The sequence below is a fragment of the Abramis brama genome (assembly GCF_963993115.1).
Source record: "Abramis brama genome assembly, chromosome: 25".
Taxonomy (NCBI): Eukaryota; Metazoa; Chordata; class Actinopteri; order Cypriniformes; family Leuciscidae; genus Abramis; species Abramis brama.
The window spans coordinates 24,067,672-24,093,558 of record NC_139987.1 but is presented as its reverse complement, the minus strand read 5'-3'; the positions used below and the strand labels follow the sequence as shown (position 1 = coordinate 24,093,558).

The following is a 25,887-nucleotide window of genomic DNA, read 5'->3' as shown; positions in this document are numbered from 1 at the left end:
ACCCCCCCCCGACCTCTAAGACACGCCCCCATCCCACGAACCCACTATTTGTCCAATAACCCACTATATTGGGCAAATGTCCCGTTGACCCCATAGGGTGCTTCCCGTAATATTTATTAACTACATGTACTTACTATAGAGTTATTAGTCTTAGGGTTTGGTTTAGGGTTAGTTACTTGTAATTGTGCATAATTTACTGTTATTACTGTAGTTATTACATCCAGAAACGTGTAACTACATCACCTTAAAATAAAGTTACCATATAGTTAACTAAAAATAAAACCATAAAAAAAATGTTACTTGAATTTTTTTTTTTTATTTCAGCTAGTTGCCAAAGCAACATTGTTAATTTTAAGTTAGTATAACTTGATGTACTAACTACAATAACTACACAATAATAAAAAATGATAGAAAGCATATTTAAAAAACAATAAATAATGGCAAAAACACAACAAAATTGCTAAAACTTTAACTAAATTTAAAATGAAAACGGAGAATACAAAAATAAAAACCAATTCAAAAAATGTTTTAAAGAAAATATGTAACATTAGTAGAATGTCTAAAGTGGACCATAAAAATAAGTAACTTTGCAACTACGTCAACTACCATTACAGTATTAGTGGACTTTCTGCTTAATATCTGCTAACACTTTATTGTGATGGTTCCCCAACATGTACAAGTACATTTCAACTTATTCTACTAACCCTAACCTAACAGTCTACTAATGCTCTAATGAGAGTTAGTTGACATGTAGTTGCAAAGTTACTTATAGTTAGTAGTAGAATGTCTAAAGTGGACTATTGAAATAACCAACAACTATAATAGTATCTCACTGATGCTAAAATAACATTGATCTGTATTTAGCTGTATTTTGATAGAAACTATAGACCTTTTTTGTTATGTCAAGAATAATAATGTTTAAGAGAAGCTCACTGGTGAAGTTGATGTCGGAGAGCTCGTTTGAATCCTGCTCCCCTTCATCTGCATCACATGGTTCCTCTCGATCCTGATGTTCGTAATGGTTGTTGTGTTTCTCCCTGCCGTCACTCGCGTGGGAATGTCGTGACGTGCGTCTGTGATGCCTGCGCTTCCTTCTGTAGCCCCGTGGCACTGGGACGCCAATGTAGACGGACTCTAAAACCAGAGAATGAAAGACCTGTGAGTTACTATTTTATTAGTAGTCCAATTCACAGCCCAGTAAGATTAATTTTCAGCAAATACGTTCATTCTGGTTCAAAAGCGATACAATGATTCATTTGATTCATCACCCCTGCATATATGCACATACATAGTATATATGTGTGTGTATATTGGTTATACACTGCCTGGCCAAAAAAACAGTCGCTGTTTGGATTTCAGTGGGCGAATGCTTAAGAGTCAATGATTGGATCATTATTGCAGTGATTATTATGTTTCTAGCATGTTATATGTTTGGCAACAGTTCTTCTAACCCTCATTGATGGAGTGTGTAGCTTTTCATTTCTTAAACAACCATGTATGAGACACACCATGGCCATATTCCAGGATGACAATGTCAAGATTCATCAGGCTCAGATTGTGAAAGAATGGTTGTGAGGATCATGAAGAATCATTTTCACACATGAATCGTCTCCTCTGAGTCCAGAGCTTAAACTCAAAAAAAGTCTTGAAAGTCTTTGGGATGTGCTGGAGGAGACTTTACACAGTGCTGGACAAGATCTTGACCAAAAATTGATGCACCTCTTAATGGAAATAACATCACAACATTTATTTCCATCAAGAGGTGCATACATTTTTGGTATAATATAATATAATATAATATAATATAATATAATATAATATAATATAATATAATATATGAAAACAATATAATATATATTTCTATATCTTTACATGTTTATATGTCTATGTTATTTATGTTATATTTGTTTCTGTGACAAATACTGAAAATAAATAATAAAAATAATTGTACAATTTGATCATTGAAAAAAAAAAACAGTAAACAAAAATAATTTAATTAGTTTCTTTATCAAAAATTGGTTTGTAGGTCAGGTACATCTACCAATAAATAACGTAAAAAAATGCCCATCCTCTCACCATCCTCATCCTCATTGTGTCTGCTGCGGTGACCACTTTTCCTGCTGCCGTGCGACTCATGGTCCATCCTGACAGGAAAAAAACAGTAGAATAAAATATATACTATTAAGGCAAGACAGTACAGGCAAAACTTTTTTTTATACACTGGTCAGTTTTGAGATTTTGGACTATTTTGCTTACATTACTTGTTGTCTTTCAGATTAAAGGCAAGAAAACATCTAAAAGACACATTTAAGGGATTTTTGTTACACTGTATCTATTTGAGTCACTAGATTTCAATTACATTTCCATTTCATGCGTTTGGCAGATGCTTCTATCCAAAGCGAAATACATTGCATTTCAAGGTACACATTTACACTCTTATCAGTTCTTGCTTTCCCTGGGAATCGAACCCCCATGACCTTGGCGTTGCAAGCGCCAACGCTCTACAATTTTCAAAATTGAACTCTAATATGTCAACAAAATGAAACAAAATTTCTGTTTTGGAAATGTATGCAAATTAGGGGATATTTTTACAAGATAATGCCACATTTGCATACTTAAACATAACATTTCAGAAAACTATAGAATTGTCAATAGAATTGTCTTAATGTACTGTGGTAGCATGGTTGAAGTAACTGTTGAAGTATGGTGATATCTATTAGTTACAATTTTGTAAGCTTCTACCTAATTAAAGTTAGAAAAGCACTTTATATGACCTCAGTGTATTTACACACATTTAATTTGTGCTTATTGGTTTGTTTAGTTTAGCTAGTTATAGCAGCCAGTCGTTTGAATGCCTCCAGCGTGGTCTCACAGTCTCAGCTTCAGTGACCGGAAGAGGACCTGAACGATGGGACACGTGGACCTGCAGCTTCATGAGATCAATGTCCCTGTCGCTGGTGGGAAAGGAAAACCCAATGCATTGGCATAATTATGGGAGGATTTCCACTGTCAGTGCGCGTGCACGCACACACACAAACGCGGCTCTCTCTTATGTCACACACTGTCACATAATTGATCGATTCATACATTCAGAAGCAGTAGCTGTGTCCCACATTTCTGCATTCAAAAATCCCATAAAGAGAGCCATGCAGTGCACGTCAAATCCAGCTGGCGTCCGGCCTCAATCTCCTTCCAACAACAGTAAAAAAGGCCATAAATGAATAAAATTATACTGAAGGAATAAGTAATTAAAAGAGTATTGTGTATATTCTGCAGGGATATTCGATTCATGAACAAATCATTCTTTTGAGTCAAATCTTTTCAATGAATCACTTGATTCAGTTCACAAAACCGGTCTGAATGATTTGTTCACAAATCGCACTGAATCAATTCCCGAGTTACACACTCACGCTTTAACAAAACTCCAAAACCTGGGACAAAAATGATTTGTGTAAATATTGACAAATAATAAGTGTTCATTCTCTGGTTCTTTAGAAATTCTCTCAAAGTAACTGGACCTTTTTCATAAACACAAGATCAGAAGTGTAAAATGTACATAAAACATTCATACATACATTTTCCAAATGTTTACAATTTATATAGAATGGATTTATGAACAATTTACACAGATTTTTCTTTTCTGCTCGTCTTTCATGAATAAAGAAACACAAATTATTAAACATCACTGTTGTGTGAAACATAATGCCATGTTAGTTACACAATCATTCTGTTGGCTACCCAAGCTGAAGTGCTGTAATGCAAGACGGCACTTAATACAGTAATTAACACTACTGTATATGATGATCAGTGTCCTTCACACCAGACAGAAAACAACTCAGACAGATAATCAGGACTGACAGCATCATTGATCCGCAGGAGAACGCGATGTGATTATATGAAGGGGAAAATGTCCACAGATTTACACATTTACACCTGAAATGACTCTTACACAAAGAGTTATGAACTTTTTTTTATTTAGATCCAGTATCAAAAGACCCAGTTAATATTACAGCTGTTAAAATACCCCTATCCCACTTTAATATAGCCTACAGAGACAATAATCAAGTCCAACACTATAAATAAATCATTTGTTGGTTGAATAATGGCAGAAATGTTCTGGAAACCTGTTTGAAAACAATTACTGTTTTTTGTATGCGATAAATTGTCGTCCAGTTTAACATGTTATGCAATTAACGCAGCATTTCTGTCATCCTTTGGCTAGCGGTTTGCAAAAAATATGCAAATTAGCCCCGCCTCCACTCACTCACACCAGCTCAGAGACCCACTCGTTGACGTGATTGGTTACAAAGTAGTTTGTGACGTCAGGAAACAAACTGCGTTTTTGAGACAGCAATGGTGTTGACTTGTGAATTTGCACATGGTTTGTCTTAAAGCAATTTAAAAACACCACATAGACATTTAAACAACTTTAAAAGCTTGATTTTCACCACAGGGGGACTTTAAATGAACGTAATGAGTGACAGCAGCCACTAATGAAGTCTGTCATTAATGTTAATCAAAGAACAAAGGTAAATTATTCACTGCTCTTGACTAAAGAACTTATATAGCTTTAATAAGGATTCATATTTATTTAAAGGGGTGATGAACTGAGAAATCAAATTTTCCTTGAGCTTTTGACATATAAGAGGTCATCATACTATAAGAATATCCTGTAAGTTTCAGAACTGAAAACGTCCTTGTTAGTCCAATAAAAGCTGTTATTGACACCAGGCACAGCGAACGACAGGTTTTTCAAAGTGGGGATCTATGAGGTCAAAGGGTATCAAACACCGCCTCCGCAGAAGAAGATCAACGCCTAACACTGCCTGTTTAGCCCCGCCCACCGATTCGCGCATTACATGAAACTCATTATAATATGCAAAACTGTTATCCAATCATAGCAGTGGGTGTTTACTTCCAAGTCTTCAATGCAGCACGCCCATAAAAACCGAGCGTTTCAGGAGCTAGGCTCAAAACCAGGGTAGAAAATAGCCTATTATTTTTTCATTTTGATGTTTTTGAATATAAAAACCAAGCGAACGTCATAAGTTGACCTCAGACATCAATATAAAAAAATTAAAAAAGCCAGTTCATGACCCCTTTAATTTATAATTTATGTAGTGCAGACTGTTTGATAACTTTATTCATTTTCTGTATATTGAGGTAAATATGACATTAATTATTGGTTTTATATGAGGATTGTTTTAAGTTCATTTAAATTAAGTTAATTGAGTTGTTATATTTTTTGAAGCCTACTAAATGTTTAAAAAAAGTATAGCTTTCAATACACTGTAATGTTGAATGGCTATAATTAATGTTTAAAATTGGGGGAAAAAACAATTTTCATCGAGACATCAGTTGCAGTTTTAGTATCAGTGATACTGGCCTTCAATCATAAAAAGATGCCATTAAACAAGTATTTAAAATATACTGTCTTTATGTTGTTTCTACATTAATTTGGAGATTAACTGTGAAATTATTTATTATATATTTAAAAAAGTATAAAAACTTAAGTGTTTTTAATCACAATTAATCACAGAAAAATGTCTGATTAATCTAGTTAATTTTGTAATCGACTGACAGCACTAATATATATATATATACCAATACACATACACACACACACACACACACAAAGACACACACACACACACACACACACACACACAATATATATATATACACACACACATACATATATATATATATATATTTAAACAGCAAATTTTAACACAAATGAAAACCTTCAACCAATCACCATTTATTTGATTTGTAAATTTTTGTGTGTTTTACTAGACCTTGGATCTTTTTAGGCCTTGTCATCAAAAAGTAATTGTTTAACATTAACCAAGTTGCTAAAGCAATCTATTACTTTCCGAATACTTTTACCAGGAGCTTTAAAAAGAAAAAGAACCAGCTCTTACCTTATTACAGAAGAGGCGTTGAGATGAGCAGTGTGATGAGCATCTGTATGTATCAGATGAGGTCAGGCTTGTTTCTCTGTACAGTATCAGACACATAGAGACAGCGGATCACAATGATTATCCATCACCGTCTATCTGTCTTGTGATTGGCTGAACAGTCAAACGCTTCAGGTCACATAAGCACAGCACTGAACACAGTATGATGACGGGACACATGACATGAAGTTCAATAAATGACACGCACAGAGCACGCTCACCCCGAACACCCCGCTGGCTGTTTTCTAATTAAACACGCTATCGCCTGATAGTTCATCATAAATCTAAATTCACAATCATGTGGTTCTTTATCCAAGCATACTTGTTAAATGCATATTACAAAAAACAAATATGAAACAATATTGTACATGTGCAGCTTAGGGCTATATAACATATTTAGTTCTTTACAATTGCTAACAAGTGTTTACTGATACTTAAAATTACTTTTTGTAAACTCTTAACACAGCAACACACCTACATCACATAATTATAGTTGAATAGTTCATTTTCTGGCCAAAACCACATTTTGTTAAATAAATACTAAGTCTATATTTCAAAATGCTAAAAAACTTCTTTTTTTTTTTAAATATATATATATTTTTTTTTTTACATACTATACTGACTCTATCAAAACACAGCAAACCCGACTCAAAATAGAACCATTGTCAAAACACTAGCACTAGTTTTCTATCCAACATGAACATAGTCAATAATAGTGCAATGACTGTCAGAATACTAACATACTTACTTTATAGGATGTATAGTAGAAAAAGAAATGTAGAAAGTAACAGAATTGCTCAGGGCAGCCACTGGTCAAATGGTTCCCAATGCAGAACATGCTTTCTGGGGCTTTACATGAAGCTTTTACTGAAATGAAAACATAATTGCTGCCATTGATCAACAAATAAATCCAATATACATGGCCTTTGGCTAATATATGGAAGCTTTTTTCGCCACAGAATAAAAGAGCCGTTGTTACTTTTTATCTCACAATTCTAACTTTTTTTCTTGCAATTGAGAGTTTAATTTATTTTATTATTTTTCCAGAATTGTGAGATATAAACAAGAAATTAAGAGGGGAAAAAAATCACAATTACCTTTTTTATTTTCTATTCAATATCACTGATAAAATTATTTTGCGGTGAAGTAAATACTACAGAAAAAAACTGTAATTTACATGGAAAAGTTAGTTCAGGCAAGAATAAAAAAAAGAAGTAAATTCTATATTAGTACTCAATTCAAGCATGTAGAAATGAAAGTGTAAATATCAACGTTATAAAATTAAGTAAAATTACTCAACTTTTCTGATACTGGTGTTCCCACCATGCACTGGGCCTTGAATAATTAATTGTTTAATTAATTAATTAATCAATTAATTAATTAATTAGTTGATTTTTCACTTTTCCAGCTGTATCTGTTTTATCATTGTTTTTGTTGTTAGGATTAGTAACGTGCCATTTTCTGACATTTGGAGTTCATTTTCCACTCAAAATGACACATTCAAACACAAAAACGATCCATCAAATGTTACCATCACTGTGTATTGTCTACCAAGTATTTAGGTCTCTGCGTTGACATAATGCTTAATGTCTGATATGTAGATATGCTGTCTTACATAATATCTATTGTATTGATTACTTAGGTATTTTTAAGTAAAGCATATACTTTAAAAGTGTGTCTTAATTCAAGATTATATTGTTTGAGTGAAATGTATTGCAAAGGAAACTACAACTAAATAAATATTACTCAACCTTTTACTAACAAAGTTAATATTACTTATTTTCTTTGTTACGTTCACTTAACTTAGTTAAGTAGAATTTACTTAATTCCATATGTGAAATTCACTTAAAAAATATGCGTGTGAAATTTACTTAAAAAACATTAGTGCAAAAACTTGTACATTTACAGTCACATCACGCGCGTGATCATAGGTAACTAAGCAACAGTGGAGAACTCGACAATCGACTACTGTGGTCTTCGACCGAAAACAGGAAGTAAATACAGGTATGAGCGCTGGCCGAATTAACATCACTTTTATTCATATCTTTCACATCTACTGCAGTCAGATTCACCGTGTTCACTCTGAAGGAATCACTCACATTGGCTGTGCACTTGTAATGACACATCAAGGATGTTAAGAGGCTAAAAGCAGGTTTAAAACTTGCCCCATTTAAGTCAACAGGGTGCAAATTTTAAAAAGAGGATAACACGGTGTAGGCAACACCGATTTTTGTCATTGTTCTCTGTATTGACAGCAAAAATGAGCTCAATGTTAAAATTGACCGGAGTTCTCCTTTAAGCTTGGAAACATTAGGTCTTCATTTCTGTCATGCTATGTTTAAGCATTTGTAAATAAGATCCATGATTTGGTATTGGCTAAGCTTGAAACATGTTAATTGACTATATTGTTTGAAAACAACATGAATTGTGTTATAAGGTCATAACGGATAATGTTGTGCTTATTGTGTAAAATGTGACTACAGATTGGACAAAAGAATGTTAGCAATTGAAAAAAAAAACTGTAAGTAAGTGCCATGGTATTACCATAGTATTGAAAGGGACTTATTCCTCTCTTTATCTAATATACAGCGACTCCACAACATTACTGAATTGTCATTCATTTGTAACTGAATATCAATGCATTAATTAAAAAGCATCACACCAAGATAGATAGATAGATAGGTAGGTAGGTTTAGGGGTAGTAACTAGTTACCCAGTTATTGTAATTACTATAATAAGTATACAGTATGTACATGGGGAAAATGACTTTAAAATAAAGTGCGACCAATTGAAGTAAATATTTGTTCAAAATAACTACCTCAGCTAAGAGAGTAAATTATCCACAAGATGGCAGCACAAACTCATCTAATTGCAACATAAGCTTATCTTAAACTAGGTTGTGCTTGGGCATTTCAGATCATAACTTCAGACACACGATCATGATCATGTATCATGACATTGCTTCACTGGTAGTGTTATTTATTGATTTCCTTTTCTTTTTTTACAGTAAACTGATGTGCGGCTGTGAAAAAACATCAAAATATCATTCTCTGCCTCTTGAGACATGAGGATTGATGTCTTTCAATTTCAGACAACAGAAGGGAAAACGAAGAATTGATATCCTTCATTTACAAATGTGGCGTTCCTCATGTGTAAAACACTTTGGATAAAACCATCTGCTAAATGGGTGTAAAATGTAAATATAATGATCATCATTATGATTAATCTAATTTTAACAACAACAAAAAAATCCATATGCTAATGAACATTTCATACGATGTTTGGGCGTTTAATGACTCACTTCAAAAATGAATTTCAAAAAGATCAGAGCATATGTTCCCTCTAATGTAAACACGACAGATGAGTGACATGCTAACGCTGGAGATATTTACATATAAATAACTAGATTTTGAATTATCTAAAGAATGTGTGAGTGATGTTTGCATGTGCAAATATCACCGTCACAATGCCATGGCGCATTGCGAGTAATTTTTTTAAAGCAAATTTAGTCATTTTTGTTCAAGTCTGAGGAATAGTAATAGTGATGCATGATTAATAATCTTCAAATACATGATTAAAATGGAGAGCATGTTCAAGCAGACATGTGCAATGAAAATGGAAGGCTTGTGTTCTTGCTGTGCTGTAGACAAACTTTTGCTCTGTTGGATCATAATAAATTAAAACTTGTAAGCCTGAGATGTCCTTGCGGATAAGTAGAGGATAAGACTTCTCATCCAGGCGGATGTGGGCAATTTCAACAGTTCTTTAGAGGAGGACATCTCCATAAAATCCTCTCACTTGAGACATAATAATCAGGGATTTAGAGGTGAATTTAAGCCAGAGTCAGATTCACTGCATGATAAGTGCGGGATAATGAGTATCAGACCGTTTCAATGGCGTCTGTGAACACACTAGAGATCCTTCAGAGGGATTTTTCTCCCGTAAACACACATGCATGCTCACATCTCCACTGTCAAACTGAGAAGATGGATCAGACTGCCAGCTTTACAAATTCATGCATATTTGTTTATTATACATTTAGGCTAATTCTGTAATATTTTCCGCAACCAGTAAGAGTGTAGCACTTTCAGCTCTGTTTAAAATATTGTAATATATTTACATCCATTTCAAATCAGTTTTGTGGCATACCTGAAACTTTTGGCAAGCCGAGGGATGATAAAACTTTTTTTCGCCAGCAGCGGATCTGAAGACCTCAAATTTCATAAAAAAAGGAACTGTTTAGGAAGGATCTGCCAGACAGCCGAGAGCTTCATAATGAATTCTTCGTGGAAGTACAAAACACGGGGGTTCAAAGGTCTGAGACCACTAATGAAAATGCTTCTATATTAATTTAAAATGTAATACAATTTTTTAGAAATTCTTTTTGAGAATGTTCCAAAGAGCATCTTGAGATTCAATGGAAGCAATAACATCAGACCATCTGTACAAATAGTCACATGATCAATCTCACTAATTTTGGTAAGACCATCGGTAAGAAGTTTTAATGTTTTTAAAAGGGGTTTCTTATGCCCACCAAGGCTTTATAACACAGTAAAAACTAATATCGTGAAATATAATAACAATTTAAAATAAACTAAACTGATTTCAGCTGAATAATGGCACTATTGTCATTTTTAGAGCTGCTTCACAGCAGAATTGAACTCTGTTTGCATCATTGATCATTATTTTCCTGTTAAATCATTGTAAAGCTGCTTTGAAACAATCTGTACTGTATAAATCGCTATATAAAGGTGACTTGACTTGATAAATGTCTATACTTTTGATAAATTCAATGCATCCTTGCTGAATAAAAGTATTATAATTTTTTTATAAGTCTTACTGACCCCAAACCTTTGAATGGTAGTGAACTTTATCTTAATTTTACATCATACCATTTATTTGCTTAAAACTTTTCAAAATTCCAAAAACTTCTCTTTATGTCCAATTAAATGCAAATTAGACTTTGAATCCCAGATTTTCAACTACACTGAATATTATCTCAGGCATTGTCAAAGAGAGAGGAACGTTCAAAAAATTATTCAGATTGACTGTAACAGTGATAAATTAGTCTGAAATGAAAATATATTTTATTAGACGAAATTGTACTTTTAAGCTTCCATCATATTTTTAGTTCCTTTTGCTTTTCTTATGAAACCACAGCTGACTGAAGAACATAATTAGTCTCATTTATCAAAGAAGTTTCTCGGTTTCTCGTTCTAGTAAGTGATGAGTGGCTGCTTGTACTATATTTATTCATAATCAAACGGCAACTTGATGTTAATATGATGAATGATACAGAGTTAATGATTTCCTGGCAAATATCTGATTGGCTGTTGTTTAGCAGCAATCCTGATGCTATTAAAAAATATTTTTTAGCTGCATTAGAACATATAAAAACATAAAAAAATATAAAACACATGATAAGCTGTTATATTTTTCTGCAACCAATCATTACAAACCTGAATTACACTTCTGAAGACGGCATGAAATTCTTTTCTTCCCTATTGTGACGTATATCCGAGTGAAATGGCTTCTCGAACAAGAAAAAAAAAAAGTAGGGCGGGACATGATTTTGTCCATCAGGAATTGATTGGATGGTTGTGGTTTTCTATTGGTCGATCTCATGTGATTGACAGGTTGTCTCGCCCTTGCGACAGTAAACACATCATCAGAGAAGAGAAGACGCCGCAAGAGGAGGGGAAGTTAATTTGATCAAAGATTAATGATGATGTGCATGTGTGATAATAAATACTGATATGTTCAATAAAAAAACAAGAATCGTCAATTTTAATTTCATGGTGACTTTAACAAGAGAACTGATCATTTATTTATAATTATGTGAGAAGAATGCTAATAATTGTATCTGTTTGTTCTCTCACTGAAACCGACATGATTGCGTGGGCCCGTCCTTCAAGAAAACACTCTTCAAATTTAATTCGTGTGAATCCCGATATTGAGCATGTACAACCAATTTCTGTATGAAACTGGAATTGACATTTAATTTCTGAAGATCACGTGTACATGGCGGCCTGTTAACCCTCACCTGGTCCTGCCGAGTCGAGCGTCGCCCTCGCTTGTCACGGGCTCATCAGAGATCATCCTAAAATGAATGAATAAATAATTCTGCTAAATAAATACGGCAGCTGAGCTCTTGACACGACCCTTAATGTGATTGAAATGTATGATGTGTGGGTCCTTTTTAATGAAAAAATAAGATTCAGGCTTATGTATATTAGGTTGTTTTTTATGAAACTCACCGACTTTGATCAAACAAGTCATGGTTTCCAATCTGTGATATCTGATATCTGTGGAGAAGAATTATTATTTTAAAACATTATCAGTGAATTGTATTTCATTAAATTTAATGCAATAAGGCTTAAAACAGAGCAAGTCTAAAATATTGATTAATCATTGATTTTTTTGTTTTTGTGGCAATGACTGAATTTTAAGAGACAAATGAATGCGTTCCCCTAGTTTAATGATATGAGACGGTATGCGCTGTATTGATTTGAAAACAATTCCTCAACATGCATCTCCTTTCTATTCGTTGCATGCCTTCAAGGCAATTCTACCATGTGAATGAGTTTTCTGCAAAGCAGCCTCTCTAAAACTCAATTACCCTTCATGACTCCAGGGTCAAGCACTTTGCAGGCCAACATTTTACATATTCATGTATTCTCTGGATTTAATTCTAAGACAACAGCGTTAATCGAAAAGATGCCGTATATTGCAGTATGAAATTATTATCGGTCAAGCCTCCGACATGTTTAGCAATGAAGATATTTGTTTCTCTTTCTTTTCCCTTCATTCTGCTGCATTGCAGCGAGCAGCAGGTGATGTGTGAAATTGAATTTCCATTTCCCAGCTGTCAATTCTGATCGCTCACATTTGGTTGGACACTTGGAGCCACCAGGGAGGGACTGAACAGGTGCAAAGAGTGGGGCCAAAACAAAACAAATCAACGGATAATACATCGCCGCTGATCTGATCAAGAACATTCACCCAATCAAAACAACATTGGACCATTTCAAACGATCCATGAATGCTTCTGACAACAACATATGCTCTTGTTTTGATCCCATAACTGCACGGCATCTTCATGTTTCTAAAGTTTTTGGGCCACTCTCTTAATAATAAATGGTTATAGAGAATATTACTTTAGTGAAATGCAGTTACTATAGCAACATTATGTTTCATTCAGAAGGAATTATGGGGAAATACAAGAATTGCTTTTATTCTGCGCTCAGTAATATAATAGCCCAAAGTCCCCTCTGCTGTCATGTTATTCTTAACCTCTAGATAACCCTATACGTGCTTGACTACATATTTCTTTTGCAGTGTAGGCAATGAAGGCTATGTTATATATGGAATATAAGAAAAAGTCAAAAGACTTGTTGAATCACCCTCTTGAAGAGTTAAATGAGCTCTAAATCTGCATAGGTCAGTATGTGCAGAGGTCACTTACTAATAAGACCACTTTACTAATTGAACTTGTGTTTTTGCTCTCATTCATGAATTGATTTTGTTTCAATGATTTCATTTGTGATGCTCCAAGTACCTTTTTCTTTCCTTTTATATATTTTTTTATGTATTTATTCATCGACACAATTTTTCTGATGATGATTTATGACCTAAACTCACAAAACAATTTCAGGCATGTTTTGCAATGATAAATTGTTTGTCGATGACCCCCCCCCCCCCCCCCCCCAGCTCAAGGATTGTGCATTGATTTAGTCCTCATATTTTCCACCTGTGGACATCTTGATTTATGCACGCAGTGACCTTGCTGTTGGGCCAAAGGTTAAATGTTAATAGATTCTGAAAATGCCACATTCAGGCTGGAAAACTATAAATTTTCTCACAATTTTTTTTTGATTTAGCCATCAGTTGATCTCATCCCAGGGCTAAATTTAGAAGAAAAAAAAGAGTTGTTTTGGGATTTTCTTAAAGGGTAACTCTTGACAAAATTGAACCTAGGCTCTTTTTGTTAATCTACCCGAGTCAAACTTTCGTTTAAAAGCATAATTAGAATGGAAACGCCACTTTTAAGATTGACCATATTTTCGTTTTAGGTCACAATGTCTTTTGAATGGGAGTGTATGGGGCATTACAGTGATAGCATCAAAATCTGTATTTTTAAAACGCTAAGAAGGCTCGACACAACATGAAACTGTGCTTGAAGTATCACCAGGGGCTCTACACATGAACTCCAGCATTGACTACATTGTTTGTGTACACAAAGTTTACTAAAAAGAAAGGTTTTGTACGACTCACTTTATCAGTTAGTGTTTCCGGTGGCTGGAATTTTGTCAGTCAAAAGTAGTCGATCTCCGAATGCAACGTAACATGAGGAGAGTAAAGATGGAAAGCTCCTAAAGCTTGTTTCCATCTAAGTTATCATGCTTTTCATTGAAATTACAAGTTCGTGACATTCATGACCTCATATGGAGTCAGTTCATTACGTTGCATTCGGAGATCGACTACTTTTGACTGACAAAATTCCAGCCACCGGAAACACTAACTGATAAAGTGTGTCGTACAAAACCTTTCTTTTTAGTAAACTCTGTGTACACAAACAATGTTCTCAATGCTCGAGTTCATGTGTAGAGCCCCTGGTGATACTTCGAGCGCAGTTTCATGTTGTGTCGAGCCTTCTTAGTGTTTAAGGCACCTTTAATTATTCTAGTTCAAATGCAAAATTGAATATAGCCCAGCCCTATTGGCTAATAACAAGTTACCAAAGTTTTAGCGATATTTATGTTTGATCAAATATAATGGAATGCTGTAGAGAGAGACAAACTAATACCACAGAAAATCACACAAAGTCTTTGCTAATACTTACCGATGTAATGTTATTTTCCTCTAATGATGTTACAGGAATGTGTCTGACAGGATGGAAAGTGACGTTGAGCACATGGGAAACGAAAGTGTCAACCTGAAAAAGAAAACAAGAAACACCTGAAATATTTCTTAATATATATGATTTTCTAAGATTACATTTCACATAAAATTCATCCCATTTTGACTTAATTGATAAACTAATATGATTTACATCTTTAAAAATGTGAATTTATTTTATCCATACATTTAGACATAGCCTATATGAAGAGGACCTGAAAATATCCTGCGCAGTAAGAATGACTGTTAGGCTACTCTGGCTTTTTGTTATTTTTACAAAAGAGTTTTGTTGTTTTAGCCTATAAGTTATTACGTTTTCAAATTGATCGAATTTAAATTGATATTATTATTAGTCTGCTTTTTGTTCTCAAACCCATTTTAAAGTCAATCAGTGACAAGTGTCAGTAAGGAGGATGCGCGTGTTCACTGGCGCGTGACTGGAAAGATGCAGCGCGCGCTCTCCACACTGTTTCGAGACTGCGCGGTCACGCTTGGAGAGGCGCGCCGAGTACGCGCTCGCGATTCAGCCTGCAGCATATACCGAAGACGCTGGGAAAATAACACTGACATTTCATTTGGATCTAATTGTCTAATCCAATCTTGAAACAACAAAACCTAAACTTTTCTTTGCTGAAATGCTTTTTCTCTGATGATTTATGGATCATGGATCCTCTCTACATCACTTCGCAAAACTCAAGCGCAAACGGGACCAACGGTTCATTGGTCAATGACACAGACGTGTTCTCGAACCAGTTCGTTCAGCCGATTTGGCAGATAGTTTTGTGGGCCATCGCATATTGCTGTATAGTTCTGGTGTCAGTTGTTGGAAATATCACTGTCATCTGGATCATTTTAGCGCATAAGCGCATGAGAACCGTTACCAACTATTTTCTGGTGAACCTCGCGTTCGCAGAGGCGTCTATGTCGGCTTTCAACACCGTTATTAACTTTGTGTATGCAGTGCATAACGAATGGTATTTTGGACTTGTTTACTGCAGATTTCACAACTTCTTTCCAATAGCAGCTGTGTTCGCAAGTATTTACTCAATGACGGCAATAGCCCTGGACAGGTGAGCTATTTATTTATGGTTACATGTTTTAGTTACACTTTATTTTAATGTGTCCCCGTTACAGTGTAACTATACATTTAAAGGTAATGGTATAGGATTAGGGTATGGTTTAGGGTTAGATGCATGTAATTATGCATAATTTAGTTATTACTGTAGTAAATACATAACGTGTAACAAGGACACATTAAAATAAAGTGTTACCTATGTTTTTTGTTGCTGGTACATGTAGCCTACTATTGTATTCTTGAAATAACCTTGGAAGCCAATGTAAATACCATAGTGCATGAATTTCCATAATATATACATAACTTGGACAGTCACCTCTGATAACAGACCACTTTATCACTCTGTAAAGCTGCTTTGAAACTATGTGTATTGTGAAAAGCACTATACAAATAAATGTGAATTGAATATGATACAGTACTATTTTGTAAGGATTAACTGGCTATAAGACATGTGCTCCTTTATCTTTGCTCCATGTCTTTGCTTTAGAGAAGGTTTTAAGCCTGAAAGGTGAAGTAAATTGTTATTTGAAATGGCAGATGAATCAAAATCCCTGTTAAATGTGGCTAAACAAGACTATGTGAGTAAGAGTATAGTACCTGTCAAAAGTTTGGAAACATTACAATTGTGTAATGTTTTTGAAAGAAGTCTCTTATGCTCACCAAGGCTGCATTTATTTAATCAAAAATACAGTAAAAACAGTAATATTGCTAAATATGACTACAAGTTAAAATAACTGTTTTTTTATTTGACTATATTGTAAAATGTAATTTATTCAAAGTTGAATTTTCAGCATCTTTACTCCAGTCTTCAGTGTCACATGACCCTTCAGAAATCATTCTAATACGCTGATTTGCTGAAACATTTCTTATTATTAACATATTATATTTTTTTCAGGATTCTTTGATTAATAGAAAGTTCAATAAACGGCATTTATTTGCATTTATTACATTTATTAAAGCATTTATTAAATAGAAATCTTTTTACAAATTTCTTCAGTCACTTTTGATCAATTTAATGCTTCCTTGATGAATACAATTATTCATTTCTCTTTTTTTATTCTTACCACAAATGTTTGCATGTTATCATTGTTTCCACAAAAATGTTAAGCAGCAAAAACTCGTTTCAACATTGATAATAATAATCACAAATGTTTTCTTGAGTTTCTGAAGGATCATGTGACACTGAAGACTGGAGACTTCATTCATTACATTGATTAAATTCAATACATTTTTAAATGTATTAAAATGGAAATTTTGCTGTTTTTTGGGAGGATGGAATTGAAACCTGAAAATTCAAACCTGTGTAGAAAGCAAAGATCATAGAACGAAGCTGCATCCTTTCTATAATTGCTGCGGGGAAAGAACCAACCCACTAAAAAGACATCTAGTCATCTCTCTCACTATCCAAATCATATCAGCGGGACCAGGCAAATAATTTAGGGTTAATTCAAGTGGCTGATTCTCCTTTGAGTTTGCATAAATAGCAGGTCATTGCCTTTGTTAACCTCCCCCTGCAGGTACATGGCTATCATCCACCCACTCCAGCAGCGCCTGTCGTCCACTGAGACCAAGTTGGTGGTGGGGGTGATCTGGGCCCTGGCGCTGCTCCTGGCTTTTCCCCAGTACTATTATTCCAGCACTGCTCAGCTGCCAGGACGTGTCGTGTGCTACATCAACTGGCCAGAGTACAGCATATGGGATTTTCAAAAGACGTGAGTGCATGCTGTCGAGTCCGACTTTCAAAGTCAATGATAATATATGTATAAAAAAAATAAAAAAATAAATAAAAAGGGTCACATATGGCCAATACTTTGTTTTGAACAACCTAAAGCCCCTACCTCACAAAGGTCTGGAAACTACAGTCAAACTCACACTTCAAAACATCTGCTATTGCAATAATAATATGAAAAAGACAAAGACAATTCAAATCTCTCAAGGCATTAAATTGCCCAAAAATGCATCCTCGCATTCTGGCTCCTAAAGCAAAGGCAACCAGCTTATTTTAGCACTACTTATTTTAGCAAAACACGAATATAGCAATGAGAAATCTGCCAATGCAGTGTGAAAACAACATTAGGGACACCATAGGGTGCACTCTCAACGGTATTCGGTCGGGCCAGTACAAAGTGTGTGGCGTGGTCCGATTTACGATATGAATATTTAAACTGTGGCCAAGTAGCAATATGCCCTGTCCTGCATCTTAATCACATATTTATCAGCTACTGAACGAGTTTTGATAGATCTTCACATACGCTCACTCTAATTGCTACCAACTCCAATCCGATTCTCCAATATCCTGCCAGTTTCCTGCAACTGCTCTGTAGGTGTCAGGTGTCGACGGCATGCTCTTATTTCCGTAACAGCTTAGCCGTTCACCCACCCGTACAGTCAATCTTCCAGCAGGCTTCTCCCTGTCACGCCAAAGCAGTGAATGCCTCTACCTCCTTTAAGTGACATAACCTGTCAGACTTCACCAATCCTACTTTGCAGGAATCAATTCTTGAGGTAGTATCTCAAGCTTTTGTCTGCCCGAACATTCTTTAAAGGAATAGATAGTCTCTGAAAGACCAAATCTGGGTAACACTGGTGTACAAGATAAGGAGCACTGAACAATGAACTCTCTTTAACTGGGTGGTAGATCTATTAGTGTGTGTGTGTGTGTGTGTGTGTGAGAGAGAGATGATGGATAGCCGGAGAGGGACAGAAAAGGGAAGATAGAGAGAATGGGAGAAGTAGATTCAAAGCTACTAATGTTTTCTTTTGCACTCACTTATTTGCAACTAGCCATAGGATTCTGCAAGATTTTGGATAGTGCACAGCAAATCACCCGTCATGTTAGCATGATTGACTGCTTATTTCCTACCACATTACAAGCGTTTTTGAAATTAATCAACTGGATGATATGCAATTACCTCTCACCCACTGAGATAGTTATGGATACTTGAAAAGGAAAGCGGTAAAGCCCACAAATCATTTGGCTCATTCGAAATAGCATGTCTGTAAGACACATTCAATCAAAACAACATGAGAGAAGAAGGCATTCACATTGTTGTTTTTTTCGGGACGGGGATTCAGAATGTTTTGGTTAATGCGTGAAAGGCCTGTGTATATTTTCCCTCTATACCTCTCCTGTGAGACGAGTGTCTTTCTGGATAAGCCTCGGACTAATTAGCACGTTGAATTGTACAGCGCTCCAAAAGAAGAGAGGCACTGCCGCAAGCGCCTGAATCCTGGGAGCATTCACAGTTCATGATTCGAAAGTTTTCCAGCGGTTATTTTTAAGTGGCAACTAATGCGAGAAAACATGTGGGACTCTGAGTTGTTGGTGTGTGGCATCCTTTTGTGTAAAAATGTGCACTCAAAATATGTCTCAACAACTTATTCTATTTTCATCTTGGGTTTCATGTCTTGTTCTTGTTCGTTGGCTGCCTCTCCCATACTAATTCTCCATCTGGCTGTCTTCTGTCTCTTTCTCTCTCACAGGTATTACGTCTGCGTGGTTGTGCTTATTTACTTTCTGCCTTTGCTCATCATGGGTTGTGCTTACCTGGTGGTGGGACGCAGTCTCTGGGCTAGTGAGATTCCTGGAGACTCTTCAGACCGCTATCGACAGCAGCTGACTGCCAAACGGAAGGTCATCATCTGCAGAGTGACATAAAAGCTTAAATGTCAATTGCATTGCTGAAAAGACCAGCTTGAATGGATAGTAACCCAGCAAAAATTATCTGATGAAGCTTGTTGAGAGAATATCTTGCCGGTTTGTTTAGTTAAAGGGTAACTCTCGCCAAAATTGAACCTAGGCTCTTTTTGTTAATCTACCCGAGCCAAACTTTCGTGTAAAAGCATAATTAGAATGGAAACGCCACTTTTAAGATTGACCGTATTTTCGTTTTAGGTCAAATGCCTTTTGAATGGGAGTGTATGGGGCACTTCTATGATAACATCAAAATCACTATTTTTAAAACACTAAGAAGGCTCGACACAACATGAAACTGTGCTTGAAGTATCACCAGGGGCTCTACACATGAACTCGAGCATTGACAACATTGTTTGTGTACACAAAGTTTACTAAAAAGAAAGGTTTTGTACGACTCACTTTATCAGTTAGTGTTTCCGGTGGCTGGAATTTTGTCAGTCAAAAGTAGTCGATCTCCGAATGCAACGTAATGGATTGACTCCATATGAGGAAATGTCATGAACTTGTAATTCCAATGAAAAGCATGATAACTTAGATAAAAAATATCCGTGAATTTATATGGAAACAAGCTTTAGGAGCTTTCCATCTTTACTCTCCTCATTTTACGTTGCATTTGGAGATCGACTACTTTTGACTGACAAAATTCCAGCCACCGGAAACACTAACTGATAAAGTGAGTCGTACAAAACCTTTCTTTTTAGTAAACTTTGTGTACACAAACAATGTAGTCAATGCTCGAGTTCATGTGTAGAGCCCCTGGTGATACTTCGAGCACAGTTTCATGTTGTGTTTATGTAGTGTTTTAAAAATAGCGATTTTGATGCTATCACTGTAGTGCCCCAAGCACTCCCATTCAAAAGGCATTTTGACCTAAAACGAAAATACGGTCAATCTTAAAAGTGGCGTTTCCATTCTAATTATGCTTTTACACAAAAGTTTGACTCGGGTAGATTAACAAAAAGAAAAATTTGGCGAGAGTTACCCTTTAAGCCGGGTTCACATTGTACGATTTTGGCCACGGTTTCGGCTGTCTGAGACAAATGTTGAGCCGATTAATGACCGCTGCAATCAAATTTAACCTCAGACGAAATTCTGGCAGTGTCAGAAGATTTGACACACAGTCCTGCAGTGTGAGTTCTCCTAGGACAACCGTCAAATCAAAAACCAATAGCCGTCATTTCACCGTCTCTGTTAACTATAGACCCGACAGTCCATTTATGAGTAACACTTCTAGACAAAAAAAAATTTAATTGGGTACATGTCGTTTTTGCCAAAATAACTTCCGAGATAAATGATATGCCATCATGTAAGTCAACAGTGATTATAATGTGATTGATTTTATTTCATTTCTATGCTATTTATAGTCAAAACTGATTAATTGTAGTTTTTGACCAGCGCATGAGATGGTTGATATCCCATCATGTTACCAATGTCAATAATTTCTACAAGATGTAGGCTAAGTGTAATTTCATGTCATGGTCAATCTGTAGTCACGATTTAGCTATTAAACGACTATTAGACGATTATTAAATGGCTATTAGACGTCTTTTAAACGCAAAATTGCTTGCTGGGAACAGAAGCTCAGAACCAGAATCCAATGTTGAGAATGTTGAGACAATAACAAACCACCTGCTCCATACACATTTTTTTAGGACAAGCCATAATCAAAATTAACGCTAGAGACTGTTTTTGTTTGCTAGCCACCATTTAAATCCTGCATGTAATGCAGCTTACAGTCACTGAACGTGTCATGGATTGATGATGTAAAATACCACCGGGCAAGTCTTCTTGCCTGTGTCTGTTTTTAATGCCGAACAGTCTGACATGAATGACAACTGAGATCCTGACAAGCAACAGTTTTAAATCGTACAGTGTGCACCTGGCTTTAGATCCCATTCTTAGGGACCAGCATGCAAAACACAACATTAGCTGGTGACCAACTTTGCTGGTCTGTTTAACAGGAACATGACTAGGTTTTTAACTTACTTCAGCTCCTTCTATTTTAACTTGCGTAGGTGGTGAAGATGATGATCGTCGTTGTGTGCACCTTCGCCGTCTGTTGGCTGCCCTTCCATGTCTACTTCCTGTTGCACCAGTTCCTTCCTCACTTATTTGAGGAACCCTACATCCAGCAGGTGTACTTAGGAATCATGTGGCTTGCCATGAGCTCCACCATGTACAATCCCATCATTTACTGTCTTCTCAATGACAGGTAAGAGTTGGTTCAGTGGAAAACAGGTTCAGGTTTTAAAGGAAATCATGCAACACTCATCTATCTGTGCAGGTTTCGAGCTGGATTCCAACAGGCGTTCTTCTGGTGTCCTTGTGTCCCTCGAGGCTCTTACGAAGGTCTGGAGCTCAAATCAACTCGTTATCTTCAGACGCAAGCCAGCATTTACCGTGCCAGCCGAATGGAGACCACAGTATCCACAGTCATGCCGAATGGAGAGGTAGACCTTCAGGAGAACACAAGGAGATCCATAGATCTCACGTCCAATGGTTCTTCACGAAGCGCCTCAAAGACCGTATCTGAGTCCTCCAGCTTCTATTCTAGTAACAATCTAGCTTAGAAAAGAATGCAAGAAATACTTTCGGGGTTATGGTACCAATCCTGTGAGGAGAAAGATTTACGTTCCAGGGAATGTCATGATGTGAGGTACAACAAACCAAAACAGGTTTTTAGGTTTTCTTGTGGCCGGAAGGATAGTGTGTGAAAACATCATCTTGTCTTCAGCTGAGTTTTACTACTCAAGGCAGCTGGATAGAAATCAACCCCGTAAGAGTTCAGCAAACAACTTAACCAATCGCCATTTTTTCTATAGGAGTCCTGGACCCAGCATGTTTGTTTAGGAAAACATGACCAGCTGATGCCCTTGGCAACGATCTGTCTGTCATTACTGCTGGTCGTTGATGATTCGATAGCCATCATGACGACGTGGAAGGGTCTGCACCTGTTGTTGCATATTACTGGACTATGGAGCCGACAATGTAAAGGATTTGTCTGGAATGCAGAGGGTCATTATAAATATAGCACAAAGAGAGAGAGAGAGAAAGAAAAAAAAACTACTAACATAGTTACTTCCATTTATATCACTATAATCCTCTGTTAAATCCAGAGTTTATTATTAGCATGTTATATTTACATTTACACATTTAGCAGACGCTTTTATCTAAAGTGACTTACAACTGAGGAATACAACAAGCAATGCAACTTAAAGGGAAAGTGACATGACATGAAGGCCAAATATGGCAACCCATATTCGGAATTTTTCCTCTGCATTTAACCCATCCAAATTAGTGCACACACATTAGGAGAAGTGAGTAGTGAACACACACACACACACACACGCCAGGAGTGGTGGGCAGCCATTTGCTGCGGTATTGAGGGTGGAAGAGCGTTGTTCATTCACTGACTTACCTATATTTTCCTGCCAGTATTGAGAATCGAACCCGCAACCTTCGGGTTACAAGTCTGACTCTCTAACCATTAAGACAATAAACACAAAAAGTTCTAGTAATATAAAGTTTTAGCCATCATTCAGAACAGTACAAGCTAAAATAGGGAGGGATTAAAGAATAGTGGAAACTAAGATAGATAAAGAAATATAAGTTAAAAAAAAAAACTTCAGCAAGCAGCAGTTAAATGCATGTTGTTGAGTAAAAGCTACACTGCCTTTACAAAAAAGACCATGTTAAATACATTTTATTAGCGGTATATTTTTATTATTATTTTAAGATTTAAAACTTTTTTGCTTGTATAGCTTTAAAACCTAGCTTTTGTTTTGTGGCGTCCGATTGTAGTATCTTGATAAAAAGAAAGTATAGGCCTACAAAGAGACAATATTTGATATTTGTAAAGATTGTGCATTCAAATTATAATACCATTTTCATATACAGTACAGTATATGCCTAGCTATACAGCTTATACAGAAGTTCCTGCAATAAGTTCAGTGTTATCAAAATCTACATTCAAGTAAGTGCTAGTGCTACACGTTTCTTTTAATCTGAGGTCCATTTTCTCACACAGTGGTTGTTGTTCATCTGTGCGTGATATCATGATGCTGTTTGCCGTGGCTTGCGCTCGCTTTACATGCTTTTTTTAGCGCCAAATTGTAGAGGCTCTTGCTTTGTTGGGCAGGTGTTAGAGCTGCTTTGATGCCTGCAGAAGAACAAAAGAGCAGCGATGTTCCACCTTTTGAACTGCTCTGCAGCTGCATGCGCTTGCATCTAGCGTAATATCTCAGCCCTCTTAATGGACACATGTTTAGAGTCACTCTGTATTTTATTTAGACTGTTAAAACAGACAGAAACACAACACTGGTTAGAATTGCTTTTATATGTGAGGCATCACCAGCGGCATATTGTTTTTTTTATTTTACCTATTTGATTTGTGTTGTATTGATTTTCCCAGCAGATAGTTGAAGGCCAAATCTTTTATCAGAAAAAAAAAAAAATTAAGGGACCATAATATCAAGGATATTCATCATAAGAGGATATATATGAGATTGCAGTGGTCCATGTCTGTTAGCTTTGAGGTGGAATGGAATATGCATTAAGTTGATTTAACTTTTAGCTGGTACACATTTGCAATGTCGTGTTTCTCTAGGTAATGGACCAAAACCTTTGATTCATGTTGTCCACAGGGGCATATTAAAAAATTTTGTCCAATCAAATGCTCTCTAGAATGAGAATGTCCCTTGGATCTAATATAACTAGCCACCGAATATTGCAATTGCAACCAATAAAATCATGGTTTTAAAAGATGTAGCCTAAAGGCTAAAAAGATGAGTTAGATACTTTGTCTCGTTCCAACTTCCTGTTACATCATAAAGGGACAGAAAATAGTCTATAAAGCTAGTTCAGAAAAGCTGCTGTCATTAGCACACCACCAGAAGTTGCTGTTAAAGCACTTAAACTGAGTATAATGTTATTTAAAGCACAACAGAGCCTCATAGATCACACTCACCATTTAAACTATTCTGATTTATGTAAATATAATGTATTTAATTTGTTTATCTTGTGATTTGTGCATAAAATAAAGCCACTGCTTGTCTGTAAGAGTCTAAGAAGTTTAAATTAATAGCCTTACACTGCTAATATTAGATTGCAATTAAGGAAACATTACTGTGTACTTTGAGGCTTGTCATTGCTTTATGATGTTCTGTAGGAAATGTAAATCTCAAATGACTCTTGTTTGCATCTCTGCTTTGCTCAATAAAATCAGATACCATTACTATATTCTGATGTAATAATAGTGCTTGTTTTTGTTTTGTAAGGAAGGACTACACGCCTGCGCACATATATATTCAAACGCGCATACCTTTGTACTGAACACGTAAAACGCATGTGCGTGACATCTGCGTTTTCGTGGGTTTGCGTTTTTGAGATTTGCGCAGAGATAATCGTTTGCACCTTCGAACCTATTTCAGGGAGTGCGTTCTCGAGACACCAGCCACTGTTTTGTGCGGATGGGCGGCCGGAGCGCGTTAAAGGGATACTCCACTTTTTTTGGAAATAGGCTCATTTTACAACTCCCCCAGAGTTAAACAGTTCAGTTTTACCGTTTTCGAATCCATTCAGCCGATCTCCGGGTCTGGCGGTACCACTTTTAGCATAGCTTAGCATAGATCATTGAATCGGACAAGACCATTAGCATCTCTCTCAAAAAAATGACCAAAGAGTTTCGATATTTTTTCTATTTAAAACTTGACTCTTCTGTAGTTACATCGTGTACTAAGACCGACGGAAAATGAAAAGTTGCGATTTTCTAGGCTGATATGGCTAGGAACTATACTCTCATTCCTGCGTAATAATCAAGAAACTTTGCTGCCATACTATGAGTCCAGCAGGTGTAATGATATGAGATAATGAGATGCTAATGGTCTTGTCCGATTCAATGATCTATGCTAAGCTATGCTAAAAGTGGTACTGCCAGACCCGGAGTTCGGCTGAATGGATTCGAAAACGGTAAAACTCAACCGTTTAACTCTGGGGGAGTTGTAAAATGAGCCTATTTCCAAAAAAAGTGGAGTATCCCTTTAAGGGTTTTCCTGTTGGAACGGTGTTGTGTTAGCGGCCCATAAGTTAATAACTAATGATCTTCGCAACGGAAGTGAATCAATCAATCAAAACTAACTTTAGCTGGACAATAACTTTATCTTAGAGCTGTTGTAAAGCCTAAACAATCTGTTACGGTAATTTCCTATTATCACTGTAAAGCTGCTTTCAAAACAATCCATATTGTTAAAAGCGCTATA

The 25,887-nt window shown here is 36.1% G+C and overlaps 2 protein-coding genes across 2 annotated transcripts in view; one reads left to right on the top strand and one right to left on the bottom strand.

Moving 5' to 3' along the window:
- The window catches only part of slc4a5b (solute carrier family 4 member 5b), a 33,401-nt gene extending 26,571 nt beyond the window's left edge, over positions 1-6,830 (bottom strand). Inside the window, exons 1-4 of the mRNA XM_084104508.1 lie at positions 6,709-6,830; positions 5,925-6,000; positions 2,077-2,144; positions 934-1,134 (exon numbers count right to left, since the gene is read on the bottom strand). Coding sequence (XP_083960634.1) covers positions 934-1,134; positions 2,077-2,143 — 268 coding nt within the window. The 5' untranslated portion in view covers position 2,144; positions 5,925-6,000; positions 6,709-6,830. The remainder of the gene's footprint in view (positions 1-933; positions 1,135-2,076; positions 2,145-5,924; positions 6,001-6,708) is intronic.
- Positions 6,831-15,326: 8,496 nt separating this feature from the next.
- tacr1b (tachykinin receptor 1b) lies at positions 15,327-24,861 on the top strand. Its single transcript, XM_084104720.1, has 5 exons — positions 15,327-15,928; positions 17,451-17,645; positions 19,417-19,567; positions 21,646-21,842; positions 21,915-24,861. The coding sequence occupies exons 1-5, from the start codon at positions 15,522-15,524 to the stop codon at positions 22,198-22,200; spliced, it is 1,236 nt and encodes a 411-aa protein (XP_083960846.1). The 5' UTR covers positions 15,327-15,521; the 3' UTR covers positions 22,201-24,861.
- Positions 24,862-25,887: the final 1,026 nt, after the last annotated feature.

Bases quoted from the DNA above. Each gene is read 5' to 3' on its own strand.
- tacr1b (XM_084104720.1), top strand. From the start codon at position 15,522: ATGGATCCTCTCTACATCACTTCGCAAAACTCAAGCGCAAACGGGACC. The intron at 17,646-19,416 runs GTGAGTGCATGC...TCTCTCTCACAG, and splicing joins ATATGGGATTTTCAAAAGAC to GTATTACGTCTGCGTGGTTG. The intron at 21,843-21,914 runs GTAAGAGTTGGT...CTATCTGTGCAG, and splicing joins TACTGTCTTCTCAATGACAG to GTTTCGAGCTGGATTCCAAC.